This window comes from Haliotis rufescens, unplaced genomic scaffold (assembly GCF_023055435.1).
Source record: "Haliotis rufescens isolate VD_foot unplaced genomic scaffold, xgHalRufe1.0.p SCAF_1, whole genome shotgun sequence".
Classification (NCBI taxonomy): domain Eukaryota; kingdom Metazoa; phylum Mollusca; class Gastropoda; order Lepetellida; family Haliotidae; genus Haliotis; species Haliotis rufescens.
The window spans coordinates 55276652-55297665 of record NW_025963779.1 but is presented as its reverse complement, the minus strand read 5'-3'; the positions used below and the strand labels follow the sequence as shown (position 1 = coordinate 55297665).

Below are 21014 nucleotides of genomic sequence, written 5' to 3'. Positions count from 1 at the left end.
CCTTATTGTCTCTACTGTGACGTTAAACAACATTCAATTCAACACAGGTACGACAGGTAGATATTGTCATCATGCTTTTTCATTTCAGGATGGGGGCACGGGTGGCCCAGTCGTCTAAGGCGCCGCGATTCGCTGTGCAGAGTTGCGTCCCTTGGGCACGCCAGAAACCTATGATTGTGGGTTCGAATCCCTGTTCGCCCCGATTATGTTTCTAGGTTTGTCAGCACCATACCCGTGCTCGTGGGTTTCACCGAAGTGGTAAAGGTCTGAGACCTGCATCACTTCGGGCTTTCCTCCCACATTAAGCTGACACGCCGTGATATAACTGGAATACTGTTAAAAACGGTGTTAAACCCAACTCACTCACTCACTCATTTCAGGATAACTGCCCCTTGGTAGCCAACCCTGACCAGAGTGATTCAGAACGTGACCCGGACAAGAGAGGGGACGCTTGTGACAACTGCCCCACTATCCCCAACCCTGACCAGACGGACACCGACACAGACGGCATGGGAGACAACTGTGATCCGGACATCGACAACGACGGTGAGATCTGCACTTCAGTGTCTTTAATGAATAAAACTTAACTTTAAAAATTATGTATTCATCAATTATAATTTGTGCTGAAAGATCGTTTCTCTTTACCTATACGTGTTTTAATCACTTTGACAGGTATTCTTAACGAAGACGATAATTGTGTACGTGTTAAAAACGTGGACCAGGCTGATATCGACAGCGATGGAGTTGGCGACGCTTGTGATAACTGTCCGAACATCAAAAACAAGAATCAGGTTCGTGACTTCAGAGCAAGACTAAACTACGGATGTAACGAAGGGTTTGTGAATGTCACTTCGTTACATCCGGACTGTTGAATTCCCATTTGCATTGGCTCCCAATAACTAGGATTGTTTAACCTTTGCAAGGTCGAATTTGAAACTCATGTGCACCATTTAGTTACGCCTTCTTAATGGACTCGATGTTGTCTTGCTTGACAACGGTATAAGGTATACGCTTTTTTCAGTATTAAATAAGTTGTTATCCATAAAATTGTGTCCTTGACTCGATGTAAATGATGCATATTCAGCGAGATGAACAGCCAGGTCAAGTTTGCCAGTAAAATGGGGTTTGACGTCTCGTTCAAGATTTCTGCACTTGTATTGCGACGTGCAAGCACGTGTGTGTGGTTGTTAGTACCAGTATGTACAGCTGGTACAATATACTGACGCCAGACCTAAAGTCCTTGTTTGAGCCGCTTAATGTCGAGCACCAGGCAGGGTAACAACCACCATCTTTTTTCGCCTTTTGGTATGATTCGGCCGGGAACCAAACCATCGATCTTCCGCTCTTCAAAACACTAGACCAAGGAGGCGGTCAGTTCGTCTGTAATATATGATTCATTTAAGCCAACCTGTACAAATAACATATTTAATATTTTGCCCCACCGTGAAGACCCGGGGTAGAATAGGTCTTCAGCAACCCATGCTTGCCGTAAAAGGCGACTATGCTTGTCGTAAGAGGCGAATAACGGGATCGGGTGGTCAGGCTCGCTGACTTGGTTGAGGATGTCATCGTACCCAAATTGCATTGATCGATGCTCATGAAGTCAATCACTGGATTGTCTGGTCCAGACTCGATTATCACATACCACCGTCATGAAGACGGAATACTGCTGATTGCGGCGTTAAACAACAAACATACATATTTTGTTCGTATTTGTCAAACTCACCCACTCAATCACTTACTCAACCACCCCCTCAACCACCAACTCAACCACCTAAACCTGTTTCTTCTTGTCTGGCAGTTCGATAGTGACAACGACCTTGTGGGAGACGTGTGCGACACCAACAATGATGAGTAAGTCCATTTATAAGTCTATGTTTTCACAGTGCGGGGTTGCGTTCTTTTGGCGTGCCACAAACCTAGGATTCCTCATTATGTTTCAAGGTACAATACAGGCGATCCCGGGTTTCACCAAAGTGGTATATGTCTTAACCCTACATCACTTCGAATTTTCCTCCAATATCATGTCATAACTGAAATACTGTTCAAAGCAGCGTTAACCCCAACTCACTCACTGCTTCTTAACTTAAATAATGTTGTGTGTGATGTTGTTGAACAGCGACCGTGACGGCATACAAAACAACAAGGACAACTGCGTGGCCGAGCCTAACGCTGACCAGGTGGATGCTGATAAGGATGGTCAAGGTGAGTGGACGTGGGTCACGTCGGGTCAGCAGTGAAGTTCAGGCTGCAGTACTCACTTGTACACTCATTGCATTGTGGGAACGTCTAGCAAATACCACTTCCTCCCACTAAAACGAGAACCTGTTGCCCATGTTGAGTATGTTAGGTATTGCTGGGAAAGTGTGTCATGAGTTTGAACAATGTACCTGAGAGTTTAACGTCGCCATTTGCAATATTCCTACAATAACAGGGCTCAGGACACCACAAATGGGCGTCACACATTATACCCATACGGAGAATCGAACGCAGGCCTTTCGCGCGCATCTTCCCGAGGCAAGAGAGTTAACTGACTATAAAAGTCCAGTTCCCACTCTTGCCGAACTAGCTGATATTATTGAGTTACATTTTGGCTGGACTAACATAGTCGCGCACCGAAATCGAAATCCGGTTCGTAAACTGTCGGGCAGATTTCGGTCGATTGCAAGATTTGCAAAGCATGTGCATAGCCAACTCCTTGTCAGCAGATATTTTCCAAACCATTTCATGTTTTTAATCAAGGTGCTCACGTGATTTGATGCACTTCGCGATGTAAGACCCCTTTTATCCCAATATAGATCTTGATCATTGATCAGATCTTCCTGACTGGGCGCCACCATTTTGTGTTAAGCAAACGCAAGTGATACGAGAGTTTGAATCTGATTGGTCCATAGGAGAGGCTTAGAAGGGACATAACTGGTAATAGCCACTGGTGGCGCTACGATCGAGCCCAGTTATTCCAGCCTAGTTCGGCAAGGGTGGAAACTGGACTTTTAAAGTCAGTTAACTCTCTTGCCTCGGGAAGATGTCCGCGCGACGAGCGAATGTTTTAACCACTGGGCTACCCCGCCGTCCATTTTGTACACTATGATTGATGCTCACACTTTTAACCACTAGTTTGCCTGTACACGTGACACGTGACCCATGTATCCAGTAAGCCGTTCTCAATGATGTTTCCCCGTTGTAGGTGATGCCTGTGACAGCGACGACGACAACGACAAGATTCCCGACCCCGTGGACAACTGTCCCTTAGTGCCCAACCCTGACCAGTTGGATTCGGACAGTAAGGAAAATATTTATAACCAAGAAGAGGGGGTTGTGCTGAACATGTTGCCTTAGACATAGCTGTTTCAATATCACCTCACTTTGATGAAATGGTTCTAAGAACGAAAATACATATTTAGTAATGAATATATCCTAATCAGGGGACGGCAAGGGTGACGTTTGCCAGGACGACAACGACGGCGATGGTCAACCGGATCAGCTGGACGTGTGCCCCGACAACGGGGACATCTACGCCACCGACTTCAGGGCATACCAGACAGTGATCCTTGATCCCGAGGGAGACTCGCAGATTGATCCTAACTGGATCATTCTTAACCAGGTGAGCTACGAAAGGATGATAAATAGACCCTACCTGGGATGGAGTTCCCGAAAATGCTGTTCTATGAAGATTTTGTCTGGGTATATTCATTTTACGGAACACTTATCTTATATATTCTTATTATATTCACTAGTACTTGCAAGGTTGGAGCTTATACAATGATCAGAAACATCGCAGAAAAGCAAAAGGTTGTTGATTATGGAATTCTTTTTCTTTTTTTAAACTGAAACTTGTTTTAACTGCCTTTACACACATCACGTAAGCAAAACATCTCATATTCAAAGATTAGAAAGATTAAAAATCCATATTAGGCTTTCTACACACACCAGCTTTATTTGTTTTTTCGATGTCTACAAACTACAAGTATCTACAGACCCGTGAAGATCCGGGGTAGAATAGGTCTTCAGCAACCCATACTTGCCGTAAAAGGCGACTATGCTTGTCTTAAAAGGCGACTAACGGGATTGGGTGGTCAGGCTCGCTGGCGTTAAACAACAAACAAACCCGTATCTGAAAGAATAAGAAAAACCATAATAACACTTCTGATGACATTCACAGCAATATCAAAATCTCCTCGTTGGGATTACTGGTCAAAATCCTATGCTAGTCGACTTAATGGATCGGGTAGTCACGCCTATGGCGTGTCATCATACTCTGAAGGCGTGAATAGTTGCTCAAAATGTCAATCACTGGGGGGTTTTTCTGGTCCAGAATCGATTATGAACAGGGCGCCGTTATGTCGCTGGAACATTGCTGCGTGTGGTTTAACAACCTACAAATTTGTATAACTCGAGCAGCTCTGCTGGGGTCATAGAGGGGTTGCCTCGTATTGGTTGATAACCAGTCATATACAATGTATGTCAGACACCGTGAAGATCCATGTTAGACTTGATCTTCAGCAACCCATGCTTGCCGTAAAAGGAAACTAACTGGATCGGGTGGTCAGGCATGTCATCGTATTCTAGTTGTGTAGATCGATGCTCATGATGTCAGTCACCAGAGTGTCTGGTAGAGACTTAATTATTTACAGACCGCCGTCATATAGCTTAAATATTTCTAAGTGTGGATTTAAACAAAAACCAAAGAAATAAACATAAATGTAAGAATACGCTCTCACTAAAGTTGGATACCATTTCAGGGTGCTGAGATTGTGCAGACAATGAACAGCGATCCGGGCGTGGCCGTCAGTGAGTGCACTCCAATCTCTCATATATCAACATGTTTTAACAATATGCTTATGTCATGCTAATAGCAATATGCTTACATGTAATTCAATATGCTTATATCATGCAGGTGCCATGCTTACATGTATATCAACATGCGAATACCATGCAGGTGTCATGCTTACATGTATATCAACATGCGAATACCATGCAGGTGTCATGCTTACATGTAATTCAATATGCGTATACCATGCAGGTGCCATGCTTACATGTAATTTAATATGCGTATATCATGCAGGTGCCATGCTTACATGTAATTCAATATGCGTATATCATGCAGGTGCCATGCTTACATGTATATCAACATGCGTATATCATGCAGGTGCCATGCTTACATGTAATTCAATATGCGTATATCATGTAGGTGACATGCTTACATGTATATCAATATGCGTATATCATGCAGGTGCCATGCTTACATGTATATCAACATGCGTATATCATGCAGGTGCCATGCTTACATGTAATTCAATATGCGTATATCATGCAGGTGCCATGCTTACATGTAATTCAATATGCGTATATCATGCAGGTGCCATGCTTACATGTATATCAACATGCGTATATCATGCAGGTGCCATGCTTACATGTAATTCAATATGCGTATATCATGTAGGTGACATGCTTACATGTATATCAATATGCGTATATCATGCAGGTGCCATGCTTACATGTATATCAACATGCGTATATCATGCAGGTGCCATGCTTACATGTAATTCAATATGCGTATATCATGCAGGTGCCATGCTTACATGTATATCAACATGCGTATATCATGCAGGTGCCATGCTTACATGTAATTCAATATGCGTATATCATGTAGGTGACATGCTTACATGTATATCAATATGCGTATATCATGCAGGTGCCATGCTTACATGTATATCAACATGCGTATATCATGCAGGTGCCATGCTTACATGTAATTCAATATGCGTATATCATGCAGGTGCCATGCTTACATGTAATTCAATATGCGTATATCATGCAGGTGCCATGCTTACATGTATATCAACATGCGTATATCATGCAGGTGCCATGCTTACATGTAATTCAATATGCGTATATCATGTAGGTGACATGCTTACATGTATATCAATATGCGTATATCATGCAGGTGCCATGCTTACATGTATATCAACATGCGTATATCATGCAGGTGCCATGCTTACATGTAATTCAATATGCGTATATCATGCAGGTGCCATGCTTACATGTAATTCAATATGCGTATATCATGCAGGTGCCATGCTTACATGTATATCAACATGCGTATATCATGCAGGTGCCATGCTTACATGTAATTCAATATGCGTATATCATGTAGGTGACATGCTTACATGTATATCAATATGCGTATATCATGCAGGTGCCATGCTTACATGTATATCAACATGCGAATACCATACAGGTGTCATGCTTGCATGTATATCAACATGCGAATACCATGCAGGTGCCATGCTTACATGTAATTCAATATGCGTATATCATGCAGGTATCAAGCTTACATGTATATCAACATGCAAATACCATGCAGGTGTCATGCTTACATGTATATCAGCATGCGAATACCATTCAGGTGTCATGCTAACATGTATATCAACATGCGAATACCATTCAGGTGTCATGCTTACATGTATATCAACATGCGAATACCATTCAGGTGTCATGCTTACATGTATATCAACATGCGAATACCATTCAGGTGTCATGCTTACATGTATATCAACATGCGAATACCATGCAGGTGTCATGCTTGCATGTAATTCAATATGCGAATACCATGCAGGTGTCATGCTTACATTTATATCAACATGCGAATACCATGCAGGTGCCATGCTTACATATGATTCAACATGCGAATACCATGCAGGTGTCATGCTTACATGTAATTCAATATGCGTATATCATGCAGGTGACATGCGTACATGTATATCAACATGCGAATACCATGCAGGTGTCATGCTTACATGTAAATCAACATGCGAATACCATGCAGGTGCCATGCTTGTAAACATGTAATTCAATATGCGTATATCATGCAGATGCAATGCTTACATGTATATCAACATGCGAATACACACACACACACACACACACACACACACACACACACACACACACACACACACGCACACACACACACACAGATAAAACGATGTTAAATATTGCCTTACGCTAAATCAGTCTGTTTTATCAATTAACGAACAGTGTGTCTTGGAAAGGATATTTCATACAATTAATAATATATTTACTGTATCCTACTTTTGTTTAAAAAGCGCCCTCACGTGTTGGAAATTACTTATGAGCAGCCTTAAAAGAGCACACAGAGATTTCCTTTCCTTCTGTGGTTTGCTTTTGTTCTTGATATTACTCACCGTAATGAAGTGTTCAAGAGCTAAGCCTTCATCAAGCAAAGTTGAATGGGATTTTTAGCTTACAACGTTACACCACCGGAAACATAAAATGCGCTCTTAGCGGTTAATAAGTTGTAGATGATGTCCTTACAAGAATGGTGCCATATGGAAAAAACATATATATATTGCAATTGATTCCGTTGCATTTGATTGGCCAACCATGCAGATAATTTGCGTTTATATTTCCATAAACCGAAGAAACACTAGGGCCACGCCCACTAAAGGAGTTTTTTCCTCCTTGGCTGTTAATAGAATGGGCGGGGCTTGCGTTGCATTATTGCTCACGATGTCACTGATTTCGTATTGTTGTCTGCAGTTGTTTTGTGATGTTAGTGATATAATAAGCAGTCTTTTAAGTTATTATTGTTGACGTATTTATTTTTATAAATTGCATTCAATTTGTTTTGGCGATCATGGAGTAAAAGACGTAAAAACTGGTGTGCAAACTTTGTGTGCATACCGGTTTTCTTGTGTTGATACCTCCATAAACGCAACATGTATCAAGTCAGTTCTTAATTACATCTGAGTCAGCTAACTCTTTCATGGACATACCTCAGATGAATAACAACTAAATACATTCCGAACAGGTTTCAACGCCTTCAGCGGAGTGGACTTCAGCGGCACGTTCTTCGTGAACACCGAGGTGGACGACGACTATGCCGGCTTCATCTTCAGCTACCAGGACAGCTCCAGCTTCTACGTTGTGATGTGGAAGAAGAACACCCAGACGTACTGGCATCCCACCCCTTTCAGGGCCAAGGCCGAGCCGGGCATCCAGCTGAAGCTGGTCAAGTCGGTGTCCGGCCCAGGCGAGGTGTTGAGGAACTCGCTGTGGCACACAGGCAATACTAAAGGACAGGTGGGAAGATCATCTTCTACACCACCCTCCATATCATTTCGTAAACCTACACTTAACCATTGATACATTCCCGTAGTGGTCCCAAATTACCCGCCCTTGATTTCCTTTAGCCAATTTGATTGGCTACGCTCCTCAGTCGAGCTGGCCAATCAGAATGCGAGTTACAAACCAGCCTTGATGTTGGGTTGGCGATGTCAACAACATGGCGGCCAGTCCCATCGATTACGATGGAGTTTCCGAGCAATTCCAACATTTAAAAAATTATTAAAATTAAAAGCAAGACCTCAAAGATCATTTATGTGGAAAGGATGTCTTCATGTCCGTTAAAACTGATATGGAAAGTCCCTTACCAATTCCCTTTTCCTTATCTCGACGTTTGATTGGTCGGTATAATGTTAATGAAAATTAAGGGCGGATATTTTTAGATCTTGAGAACCACGGGAATGTGCCAGGGGTCATTGTAGGTTTACCGCAATACGAGCCCTGGAGATACAGAGGATGTGGGGAGGTCGATGATTCACTCAATATGACCTTCATAATCTTAATAGTTCCCCTCCATCAATAATTGGAAATTTCCAATTACAGAATGGATCCCCTGTAACCTATATTTGCCGACAAATTAGGATCGGGTCGTTACATTGTGGGACCCAACTTCGTGTGTTAACCGTGGGTTGCGAGCTGTGGCGTAAAACAACATTCACTCACTTTCATCTCTCCACTAAGTCCAATAATATTATTTTCTCTGCTATTGTTATTATTATTTCGTGGCAAAAATTATATAAAAAACGTATGAGGGACTGTTGTTTACAAACAAGGATGCAAGCGGGGACGTTTTTTGATCATGTGAATCTGGCACATTTCAAAAAGCCACATTCAGTTTTGTTCTACATTTGACGGTAAATATTTATCAATTATAATTCTCGATTATGTTTCATAGTTGAAAGCATAAACAGCACCCTCGTCTTAAATACCAAAGGTGTATATTTTGTGAGCCTTTAACAATACATTGTAATTCCAGGTGAAGTTGTTATGGAAGGATGAGCGGAACGTCGGCTGGCAGGACAAGACGGCCTACCGATGGGAGCTGATCCATAGGCCCCACATAGGCCTAATCAGGTAATGTATTGAGCTGATCATCACACGTAACATAGGCCTAATCAGGTAGTGTATTGAGCTGATCCACTCACCAGACATAGGCCTAATCAGGTAGTGTATTGGGCTGATCCACAGACCCAACGTAGGCCTAATCAGATAGTGAAAAGAGCTGATCCACACACCCAACGTAGGACTAATCAGGAATTGAATAGAGCTGATCCACACACCAGACATAGGCCTAATCAGATTGTGTATGTAGCTGATCTACAGACCCAACGTAGGCCTAATCAGGTAGTGAAAAGAGCTGATCAACACACCCAACGTAGGCCTAATCAGGTTGTGTATTTAGCTGATCCACACACCCAACGTAGGACTAATCAGGAATTGAATAGAGCTGATCCACACACCAGACATAGGCCTAATCAGATTGTGTATTTAGCTGATCCACACACCCAACGTAGGCCTTATCAGATATTGAATAGAGCTGATCCACACACCCAACGTAAGGCCTAATCAGGTAGTGTATTGGGCTGATCCACACACCCAATGTAGGCCCAATCAGGTAGTGTATTGGGCTGATCCACACACCCAACATAGGCCTAATCAGGAAGTGTATTGGGCTGATCTACAGACCCAACGTAGGCTTAAACAGGTAGTGTATTAAGCTGATCCACAGACCCAACGTAGGCCTTATCAGGTTGTGTATTTAGCTGATCCACACACCCAACGTAGGCCTTATCAGGTATTGAAAAGAGCTAATCCACACACCCAACGTAGGCCTAATCAGGTAGTGTATTGGGCTGATCCACACACCCAACATAGGCCTAATCAGGAAGTGTATAGAGCTGATCCACAGACCCAACGTAGGCCTAATCAGGTAGTGTATAGAGCTGATCCACAGACCCAACGTAGGCCCTATTCAGGTTGTGTATTTAGCTGATCCACACACCCAACGTAAGCCAAATCAGGAAGTGTATAGAGCTGATCCACAGACCCAACGTAGGCCTAATCAGGCAGTGTATTGAGCTGATCCACAGACCCAACATAGGCCTAATCAGGAAGTGTATAGAGCTTATTCACTCACCAGTCGTAGGCCTAATCAGGAAGTGTATTGGGCTGATCCACTCACCAGTCGTAGGCCTAATCAGGTAGTGTATTGAGTTGATCCACACACAAGACATAGGCCTAATCAGGAAGTGTATAGAGCTGATCCACTCACCAGACATAAGCCTAATCAGGAAGTGTATTGAGCTGATCCACTCACAAGACATAGGCCTAATCAGGAAGTGTATTGAGCTGATCCACAGACCCAACGTAGGCCTAATCAGGTAGTGTATAGAGCTAATCCACAGACCCATGTGAGGCCTAATCAGGTAGTGTATTTAGCTGATCCACAGACCCAACGTAGGCCTAATCAGGTATTGTACGGGGCTGATCCGGAGACCCAACGTAGACCTAATCAGGTATTGTATTGGGCTGATCCACAGACAATTGCCGAACAGTTGATCTTATAAGACCTTATCATCATTAGCTCTTGCTCTGAGTATGTTTATGAAATCATCTACAACGGGTTTGTTTCTTATTCCCGTTTTTGCTGTGAATCCCTACTGAACGACGTAATACCAATGCCTGGTGAGTAAACTGACCAGCACCACTAACAGATGATGAATATCAATATACCTGCTTATTAACAGACAAGACCTGTGGCGATCCGGGCAACCCATGGTTGCCGAAGAATGTGACTATGCTCGTAAGAGGCGACTAACGGGATCGGGTGGTCAGACTCAGTGACTCCGTTGATGCATGTCATCTTATCCCAATTGCGTTGATCGATGCTCATGGTGTCAATCACTGGATTGTCAGTCCATATTCGATTATTTAAGGACCGCCGTCATATAGCTGGAATATTGCTGAGTGCGGCGTTAACAAACAGACCAACAATTGTTAATATTGAGCGTAATACTATAAAAAAAAAGACTGAAGATGGTTACTATTACCTGCAACTTTAAGTAGTATAATAGTATCTTACATGTGGTGGACGTGGCTTTGTAGGGTGCTGCTGTTCAAGGAGACGGAACTGGTGGCTGACTCTGGCAACGTGTACGACACAACGCTGAAGGGGGGACGTCTCGGTGTTTTCTGCTTCTCACAGGAAATGGTCATCTGGTCTGACCTGGTCTACAGATGTAACGGTGAGGGGTTACACTGGTCAATTTCGGACATGAGAACTATTAAAATCGTTATTCCCGACCATTAAAAGCATTCCATAAACAAAATGGTAACGCATTACAAACCATTTTGAAGAAAACATTTGGCTTTTATTATCTTCTGTGTTACTGAAGAAAATGTGTATCGTGGTATGATTGAGTGAGTGAGTGAGTATGGTTTTACGCCTCTTTTAGCAATATTCCATCACTATCACGGCGGGGAACACCATAAATGGGCTTTACACTTTCACACCCATATGGGTAATCGAACCCTAGCCTTCTTCCTGACGAGCGAACGCTTTAACCTCTAAGCTATCCCACCGCCCATTAATATTGATGACACAAAAAAATGACTCAAACATCTACGTTAATACTACATTTGACACTGAAACCAGTTTAAAAACTGAAGGTAACTGACTTTGTCCAACTCAGACAATTAATTGATGAATATAGAAACATAAAAATAAAGATCAGTCAGTTTGTAGTAATTATTATCGTTTTTATGGTCATTGCCTAATGTTATCCTGCAATCGTTATCATCACGGGTGGGTGTGGGCGTGGTTTTACCTGGCTACATCATTTGATTACATAATGGATCAGGCTATCGATGCGATAAAATATCGAATACATTTGATATCACGATCTGACAAATATGTAAATGGGGTCCCAAAATAGCTACTAAAAATAATAATCTTAATAAATTTAATCGATGCAGGGCCCGATCTTCTAAGGCGCCGCAATTCGCTGTGCAGAGTTGCGTCCCTCGGGCACCCAAGAAACCTATAGTTGTGGGTACGAATATCCGGGTTTTGCGCGATTAGGTTTCTTGGGTTTCTTGGTTTCAACATACCCGTGCTCGTGGTTTCACCAAACAGGCAAATATCTATCCTGCATCACTTCGGGCTTTCCTTTCAAATCAAGCTGGCATAACTGATATAACTGGAATACTGTAGGAAGAAGCGTTAAACTCAAGATCAATGTCTACTGCCAATTCCCAATACGTTTGTGGAGTGTTTCTCTATGTGTTGGTGTTCTTCACACAAACATGGCTTCAAATCATTTGGCACTCTTTCGTAAATAGGACAGTTCACTCCAGCATTGTATTCATACGCGGTGTGTAAAACTACTTAAGTGGGTGAAGTTACGTCTTAAACTTCGTTTAATGTAAGAATAACATTATATGACAAAGGTAGTTTTACTCCCGTGTGTTTCCGCAGAATTAGGGTCATACATAAAGAATACAATACATCATTGGCTCGCCTAATACAATTTGTTTTTCATGATGTTTTATATTTACAACACTGTATATGTAAGCGACCAAACCATTTCCATAATAAAAGTCTCTTCTAACACATCAACTAATAATCACTATATATGACAGTTTGCTCCATGTTCTTGTGTATTTTGGTTGATGTTTCCACGTCATGACGATTAGAATTGATTGTGTTTTTTTCAGAATTTATCCCCCCTGGGCTTCTGGAGGATGAGGATGAAGAGTATGAATACTATGAATAGGTGTCACATGATCTTGATCACGTGTGAATATATTAACTGTAGACAGATTGTCACATCAAAGTTATATTAATATTCAACCACCATGGAGAAATATGTGCTTTCTCAACTGTTCTTACATTTGAAGTATTGTCCCTCCCTACGCGACCCCGATAAAGATGAAACTGCAGTCGGCCATTTTAAGAGATGGAGATATGGAATGTACATACATTTTCCTCATATATTGAAATGTAATTTCATTAAGAAGAAGCAGTTATTGTGATTTTTATTCAACATTCACAACAGGTTATATTTTTATGATTCATATCCATGTAAATTTTTATATTTTTGTTTTTGTACATAAAACATAGGTAGAGTAAAGAGATCGATCTCAAATGTGTGTTGTTCTTTCTTTACAGTGAAACATCATTAGTCCGAAACCCCGCCTTGGGGGCTATTCATGTCCTGGCGCCGGCGCCTATGCAAAGGTTATTATATGTAACTTTGATAGGGTAATCAATTCGATAATCCGGAGGGATTGACTGGTGATGCTATTTCCTTTGGTTAATCCGAACCACGTGACGAAACAATTCCTTTCAGTGAAGAAATCACGTGACTGACACCTCTAGGTTACTGTAATGAAACAGAGGACGGTTTAAAGGCGTCATAAACTTTAAAGTTCGGCATAACAAAACGAATGATTACTACGAGGTCAATATACGAAAACAAGGACCCTCAATAAAAATCCAACTGCCTTCCTTTGATAAAGGGCAGTTACTCTAGTGTTCGGACCGATAGATTGCAGCGAACCGTAAGTAGAAAGGATATGTGTAGGTATTTCTTAATTTGGCACAATATGTTGTTTCGTCACTGTCTAATACCCCGTTCACATGCACAACATTTACTAACGTAAGTAATTTTACACATGTGTAACTATACATACGTGCGTATATGTAAATTTACTATGCGTTCACATGAAAAGCATCTTAGGTGTGTAAATAAAGTATGTAAATTGTGTAAGGCACACATATTCGTCAGTCTGTTTACGACGTTCAACATAAAACAGGTTGTTGTCCTATCAGAGTTGAATGAGAAGAGAGTTACTTCACCGAAAATTTTCGCGTGAAGCAGCATGTGTTTGATTAATTTGTACACAAAGTTTTGACTCCTTGAAACCAAAAGAAAACACCGTCCGCTCAACATGCACTGTATATACGCATAAAACTGTTGACAGTTTGTTTTGGTGTTGTCAAAAGAACAGATATTAGTAAGATCATCCTCTTACATTGACATAAACGTTCACATTGCAACATATACACACAGTGCATTTGCACCTGCTCCAGACATGATGCAAATTTGCTCCTGGTGTAAATATACACAAACGCGTTCACATGACAAGTATACTCACGTATGTATTTCTACACACGTATCCACATATACACACATATGTATAGAGGCGCATGTGAACGGGGTATTATTAAGAAACAGGTTTCAGTTGGAACTGTGTTCACTTTTGTCACTGTCCGTCCGACAAATCACTGACCTTCTGACGTAATATATATGTCCTCAGATCTTTGTCGGTAACGAGAACAAAGATCTGAGTTCAATTAGATTATATGAGACACCAAGCCCAAACTTCATCTATTTCTCTGCTCATCAGGTCTTACCATGAAAACCCTCATACCCAGGATGAGGTTTTACTTACAAAAGGTAATTTAGCCCCCTAAGGGGTCATGGCGATCAAGTAACACCCTAATAGGCAATGGTCAATATCCTTCATTTAAGAAAAATACGGGTGTGGGGGGCTGGGGGGCGGTGTTTATCTTACAATAAACCGCTGCTGGGAGAATCAACTACGAGGGGCGCAACGTGGTTTATTCTCCCTGTAGTGTTTTATTGTACGATAATCAACAACCACAAGTCGTTTATTACTCATTTGATATGTCAACTTTATTATCAGTCTCTTTACGGTTGTGCATAAAATTTGCCATCTTGGTTGTCAGTAAAACCTTGGGGCAGCAGTTAGTTTTTGTAAGACACTCGAATTTAATCATTTACGGGAATAAACTGAACTGAACTTTTATTTACACTTAGGGCGCTATCAGCGGCATTAGAGGTTGATGATCATTTAATGAACATATACATGTTTAAATATAAAATAAATTCAAAACATACGCTTCATAACTCCGAAACCTTGTGTTAACCACTACAGAGAACTCGAATTTGGGATTTTGAAACTCTTTAATTCGTCATTGGTAGAAACTGAATTCACTACAATAGGTCTCTGTTGTATGTAAAGGAAATGCGAACAAAGCCATGTAGCTGACCAGACAATCTAGTGATTAATATAATGAGCATCGATCCATGCAATTGGGATCGATGCCATGCATCAACCAAGTCAGCAAGCCTGACCACCCGATCCCGTTAGTCGCCTCTTACGACAAGCATAGTCGTCTTTTACGGTAAGTATGGGTTGCTGAAGACCTATTCTACCCTGGATCTTCACGTGCCCATGCTTGTCGTAAGAGGCGACGTATTCCAGTTACATAGATCGATGCTCATGATGTCAGTCACTGGACTGCCTGGTCGAGACTCGATTATATTGTGTGGCCGCCGCCATACATTCTCATTAACATCAAAGCTTTTGCTCGCTACCGCTAAACAAAGATCTGAGGACATCCCATTACGGGTCACGTCAGAACGACCTTTTATCCGACCGGTCAGAGCGTCGCTTACCAGATGAGGAAGGTGATCATGCAACCTCGAAATGGTTAACACGGGATGTTCCGAACGACAGTTATAGGCTTTACGGATGAATCTTTCAAAATCATCGCCTATTTCCATTCATCACCACTCCCATCTTTCCGTAACAATCACGAGTCTCCCGCTTTAATAGGATAAACATTTGCACAGAAGGGACTTTGTATTGCTCGCGGGAAGTACCGCCATACAACCTTGGCCATCTATTAGACATTCCAGAATATTTGTGTTTTTCAAATTTACAAATTTTGAATTGATAACTTTCTCAAAATATGTTTCAAAGCATAGTCATAAATGGAACTCGACAGTTTGAAACTTGTGCCGTATAGTTCGAGAAAGCTGCTTTCTGATTGGCTTATATCGATTTATTGTCAGTCATTTCATTGGTCATTCGCGAAAGGTCGTACTCCAAATGGGAAAAGGCAAATACTGGTAACGTCTGTCCAGAGATTTATGGCCTCGTGTTTGTCAGTTACAAAGACAAAGAGGTCCTGACCAGCCGCAGATATTTGAGAAACAAGAGAAACTTTGTCTACATAAACGAAGATCTTACTAAACACCGGAGTAAAATCTTCAAACTGACAAGATATCTAGAGTAAAAATAAACAAATCTACTCAACGTGGACATATGGTGGACAAGTTTACATCAAAGAACAAGAACTATCAACAGAGGCTCTGATTTCCACAAAATCCTGTGATAACTGTTGTGAATCTGTCAGTTTGTGTGTCACTTTATAATTGCAACTTCTGTATCAGAAAGGATTAATGGCACTTTAAGACCAGAAAGCTGCGGACGTAAGTAAGTTGTCGGGGTTTTGGGGTTTTGTTTTTTTTGTTGTTGTTGTTGTTGTTTTGTAAATACATATGTAAATATGGTTAGACAGTATGTCCACGTACCATTGACATCTCGTTTCGGTTACCGTTTTTGATATTATGTAATATATTTGTATGTATCTTTAACAGCGGGGTTGTCGAAGTTGACAAAAACGGATGCGATAAGTGATCATTCATATTTTGAAGACCCGTGAAGATCTGGGGTAGAATAGGACCTCAGCAACCCATGCTTGCCGTAAAAGGCTCCCATGCTTGTCTTAAGACTAACGGGATCGGGTGGTCAGGCTCGTTGACTTGGTTGATGCATGTCATCGTATCCCAATTGCGTGGATCGATGCTCATGATGTCAATCACTGGATTATCTGGTCCAGACTCGATTATTTACAGACCGTCGTCATATAGCTGTAATATTGCTGAGTGCGGCGTTAAACAACAAAGAAACGAAACGAAATCATATGTTGTATTCGGCGCTGATCTATGCACAGAATCATAATCATTACAAGAGAAAAATCTGGTGTTACGACAATGGCGGCTATGGTAAACTAAAGTGACCTATGGACGATACAAAATCGCAAGAATTTTTCACTTAATGTTCTAATGTAAATTAAAAATGTGAACTGTTTAGTAAGATATTAAATAGCTATGTCCAAGAATGCGTTCCACCAAAAGTAGTTTGGCCATGGCCATGGTAGTTTGGCCAATGTCAGGCCATGTTACGAGTCACATCTAGACATGGGAAGCTGGAAAAAAAATAGGGTGAGCGTAGAGGCAAAATTTGTATGCTAATATAGATGAACAACTAAACTCGCATAATAATAATTCCGGCACATCAAACTGCATTACAGCTTGAAAGAAAACACTGATGAAAATCTCTGATATCGACAAAACTGAAAAATTAAATGCATATTTTGAGTCCATAACACAAATGAATAACGAGGTTTAGATTTTGATAGATTTTCTATTTCGTACAGGATATACACTTCACAACTTGAACACTGGTGGTATAAATACTTTTATACGAATAACTCCTGCCTTTTCGCGAACACCTGGTGTCTTCACTATTTGATAGTGATTCATAAACGGTTTTGTCGCTTTTATTATTGTATTAGTATCAATCCGGATTCCAAGGGGGCCACCGGTGAAGATCCGGGGTTGAATAAGGGTCTTCAGCAACCCATGCTTGTCGTAAAAGGCGACCAACGGGATCGGGTGGTCAGGCTCGCTATATCGATGCATGTCATCGTATCCCAATTGCGTGGATCGATGCTCATGACATCAGTCACTGGATTGTCTGGTCCAGACTCGATTATTTACAGACCGCCGTCATATAGCTGAAATAATGCCGAGTGTGGCGTTAAGCAACAAACAAACAAATTGTAATTCAAATTGTGTAAATACCTGAGAGAAGGTGTCCTCAGTTGGAGAACTTGTACCCAATCCCATTCACTTTTTGTGAATAAAATATGTCTAAACTAAAGGCCTTTCTGACGTGACCTGTAAAGGGATGTCCTCAGATCTTTGTTTTGCGGTTTTGAGATTGGCCGTCATAAAGCTGGAATATTGATGACTGTGGCGTTAAACCTCAACCAACAAACCAAACAGTAACTGACCAGTAACTGACCAGTAACTAAGAGGGTGAGTTTTGCTATTCATGTACCAGTTGTAACATTTCAGTATCACTGCATTTACATTGTCCTGGAGTAATGCTAATTGTGTAAATATTATGTATTTTTACATAGGAATTAAGTATTGTCACATTTGCAAAATAATTCAGCTCTAAGGTTTTTGGAACGTATGTGAAGACATTAAAGTTACATGGCACAACATTGCTATCTATGTAGCATGTTCTAAAAGAACACGACTTACTTTTTTAATGCTATTTTAGTAACTTTAACATCACTAAGTATTTGACGACGGTCGAAAACGGCGACAACTTCAAAAAACACGTCAACATTCGCGAAATACTCATTTCCAGAAACTCGACCCGAGTTGGAGGCTTGAAGGCACGAATTAAAGAAGGGTTGTCAATATACTGTAATTTCCATCCCAAGACTTGACACACCATAGGCTCAATACGAACACGTCTTACGGAGTAACGCATTCTTCGGTAGACAGCAGTGTTACTTTGCCACGTACTTAGCCCATGTTTAGATATAGCTGTAGTGACGTAACAAGGTCACAGACTGACCACAGGGGATCGAGTGAGTTGTGTTTTACGCCGCTTTTAACATTTTTCCAGTTATATCACGGCGTGCCAGCTTGATTTGAAATGAACGCCCAAAGTGATGCAGGATAGATATGTGCCTGTTTGGTGACACCACGAGCACGGGTATGGTGCTGACAAACCTAGAAACATAATCGGGTCGAACCGGGATTCGAACCCACAATCATAGGTTTCTGGCGTGCCCAAGGGACGCAACTCTGCACAGCGAATCGTGCCCCCCACAGGGGATCGAACATACGACATAAGCCTCTCTGTAGGTGAGGTGAGGTGAAATGGGGTGTAACGTCGCGTCCAAGATTATTGCACTTATACAGCGACGTGCATGTACGTGTGTGTGTTTGTGTGGCTGCTTGTACTAGTCCGGACTGATGCCGATTTATAGTGCTAGCCCACTGAGACTCCGAGCCGACCAGTCCTTGTTTTAGCCCTTTAATGCCGAGCGCCAGACAGGGTAACAACAAGTACCATCTTTTAACGTCTTTCGGTATGACGCGGCCGGGGATCGAACTCCGGACCTTCCGCTCTCCGGGCGGACGCTCTACCACTAGACCACGGAGGCGGTCCTCTGTAGATGAACCCTTATGTAACGGACAGTGGTAGGCATCGAACTCAGAGTGTGACGAAAGTCAGGTCGACACGTTGCTTATACACACGACAACAAATGAATTAACAGAAGTACGATACCACTGGTTATCGATGGAAACGGAAAATGCTACACTCTGATTCGACAATATATGCAATATATATCGTTGACTTTAACTTGATTGACAGTTATGTTTTAATAAAATAATCAATATAATGAAGTTAAGACATGCATGGCAGGTGGCATATTTCTTGGGGCGTGAATCAGCAATCCTTAATGATAAATGAAGGACACCGTCACAGAGGACGGACATCTAATCCTCTTATAGTACCGTTATTGCGTGACATCAGAGCGCCAACTGTGCCATCTTCCCGAGGCAAGAATAAAGAATAATGTTAATATTTTAACCAACCATAAAGTGAGTGAGTGAGTATGGTTTTACGCCGCTTTTAGCAATATTCCAGCAATATCACGGCGGGGGACACCGGAAATGGGCTTCACACATTGTACCCATGTCGGGAATCGAACCCGGGTCTTCGGCGTGACGAGCAAACGCTTTAACCACTAGGCTACCCGACAGCCCACCAACCATAAAGAAACAAAGAGACTAAATATATATAAATGAATAATAATGTTAATTTCATTTACAATAAAGAAACAAATTTAATTAATTTATTATAGAGAAACACAACACCTATTTTTTTTACACACAGATTATGAAAATTATCAACAAATTATAGCTTGTTTCCTTGATCGTTGTTTAAAATTATATCTTTTATCATAGGCACTTTGGCAGGGTATATAGGTTTTAACAGGGAGTCTATATATTTTAACAGGGAGTGTATATACGTTTTATATATTCCCTCAAGTAAGTAAGTAAGTTGATTATATCTATTTAAATAAACAAAGTGCTGCCAATACAAATTATAACAGCAGCTGGGGTATCATTACCATGGCCAGCAGCACAGAGTCATGTGCCGGTCAGCGGGTTGTAATTAATAAATAATACAAAGTAATACAACATTTAGCACATACTTAAAATACAAACACCAGGCCTCAGAGGGCCGAAATGACACCTTAAGATATTTCAAATATAAAAATACAATTAGATATAAAAAGTAATCATGCATATTCTTAATATCTACATATACACATATTCTCTAACACAATCACATAATGCATGCATGCATGCATGCATACACACATACACACATACATACATACATACATACATACATACATACATACATACATACATACATACATACATACGCACGAACGCACACAATCAATCATTCTAATATTCTCCCGCACATACTAAACAGACACCCAAACACATTCAGATATCCCCCACCCCCTTTACTCGAGACACACACACACACACACACACACACACACACACACACACACACACACACACACACACACACACACACACACACACAACCTCACTCACAAATACACCCATACCCAAATTCCTGCATCTACACACACTCCATATCCTTTCTTCTGACCGTACCAACATTCATATCCCCTCCCCACACACACCCATGACCCATAACCTCACACACTCAATTACACTTTTCATATAAAATTCATATATTGAATAGTTATTGTACACCTTGCAGCCTTGTGTGATACATCTTCTGAATACAGACATGTTCCTTACATAGTTGACAAAGTCCATTTACCAAAGGAGTCACAGGCTTGGTAT

The 21014-nt window shown here is 41.3% G+C and overlaps 1 protein-coding gene across 1 annotated transcript in view; it reads left to right on the top strand.

Moving 5' to 3' along the window:
• The window catches only part of LOC124131537 (cartilage oligomeric matrix protein-like), a 36698-nt gene extending 23403 nt beyond the window's left edge, over positions 1-13295 (top strand). The window contains exons 14-24 of the mRNA XM_046494847.2: positions 381-546; positions 673-791; positions 1802-1854; positions 2120-2205; positions 3188-3283; positions 3426-3604; positions 4743-4791; positions 7835-8106; positions 9125-9222; positions 11254-11393; positions 12865-13295. Coding sequence (XP_046350803.2) covers positions 381-546; positions 673-791; positions 1802-1854; positions 2120-2205; positions 3188-3283; positions 3426-3604; positions 4743-4791; positions 7835-8106; positions 9125-9222; positions 11254-11393; positions 12865-12923 — 1317 coding nt within the window. The 3' untranslated portion in view covers positions 12924-13295. The remainder of the gene's footprint in view (positions 1-380; positions 547-672; positions 792-1801; positions 1855-2119; positions 2206-3187; positions 3284-3425; positions 3605-4742; positions 4792-7834; positions 8107-9124; positions 9223-11253; positions 11394-12864) is intronic.
• The last annotated feature ends 7719 nt before the right edge of the window (positions 13296-21014 follow it).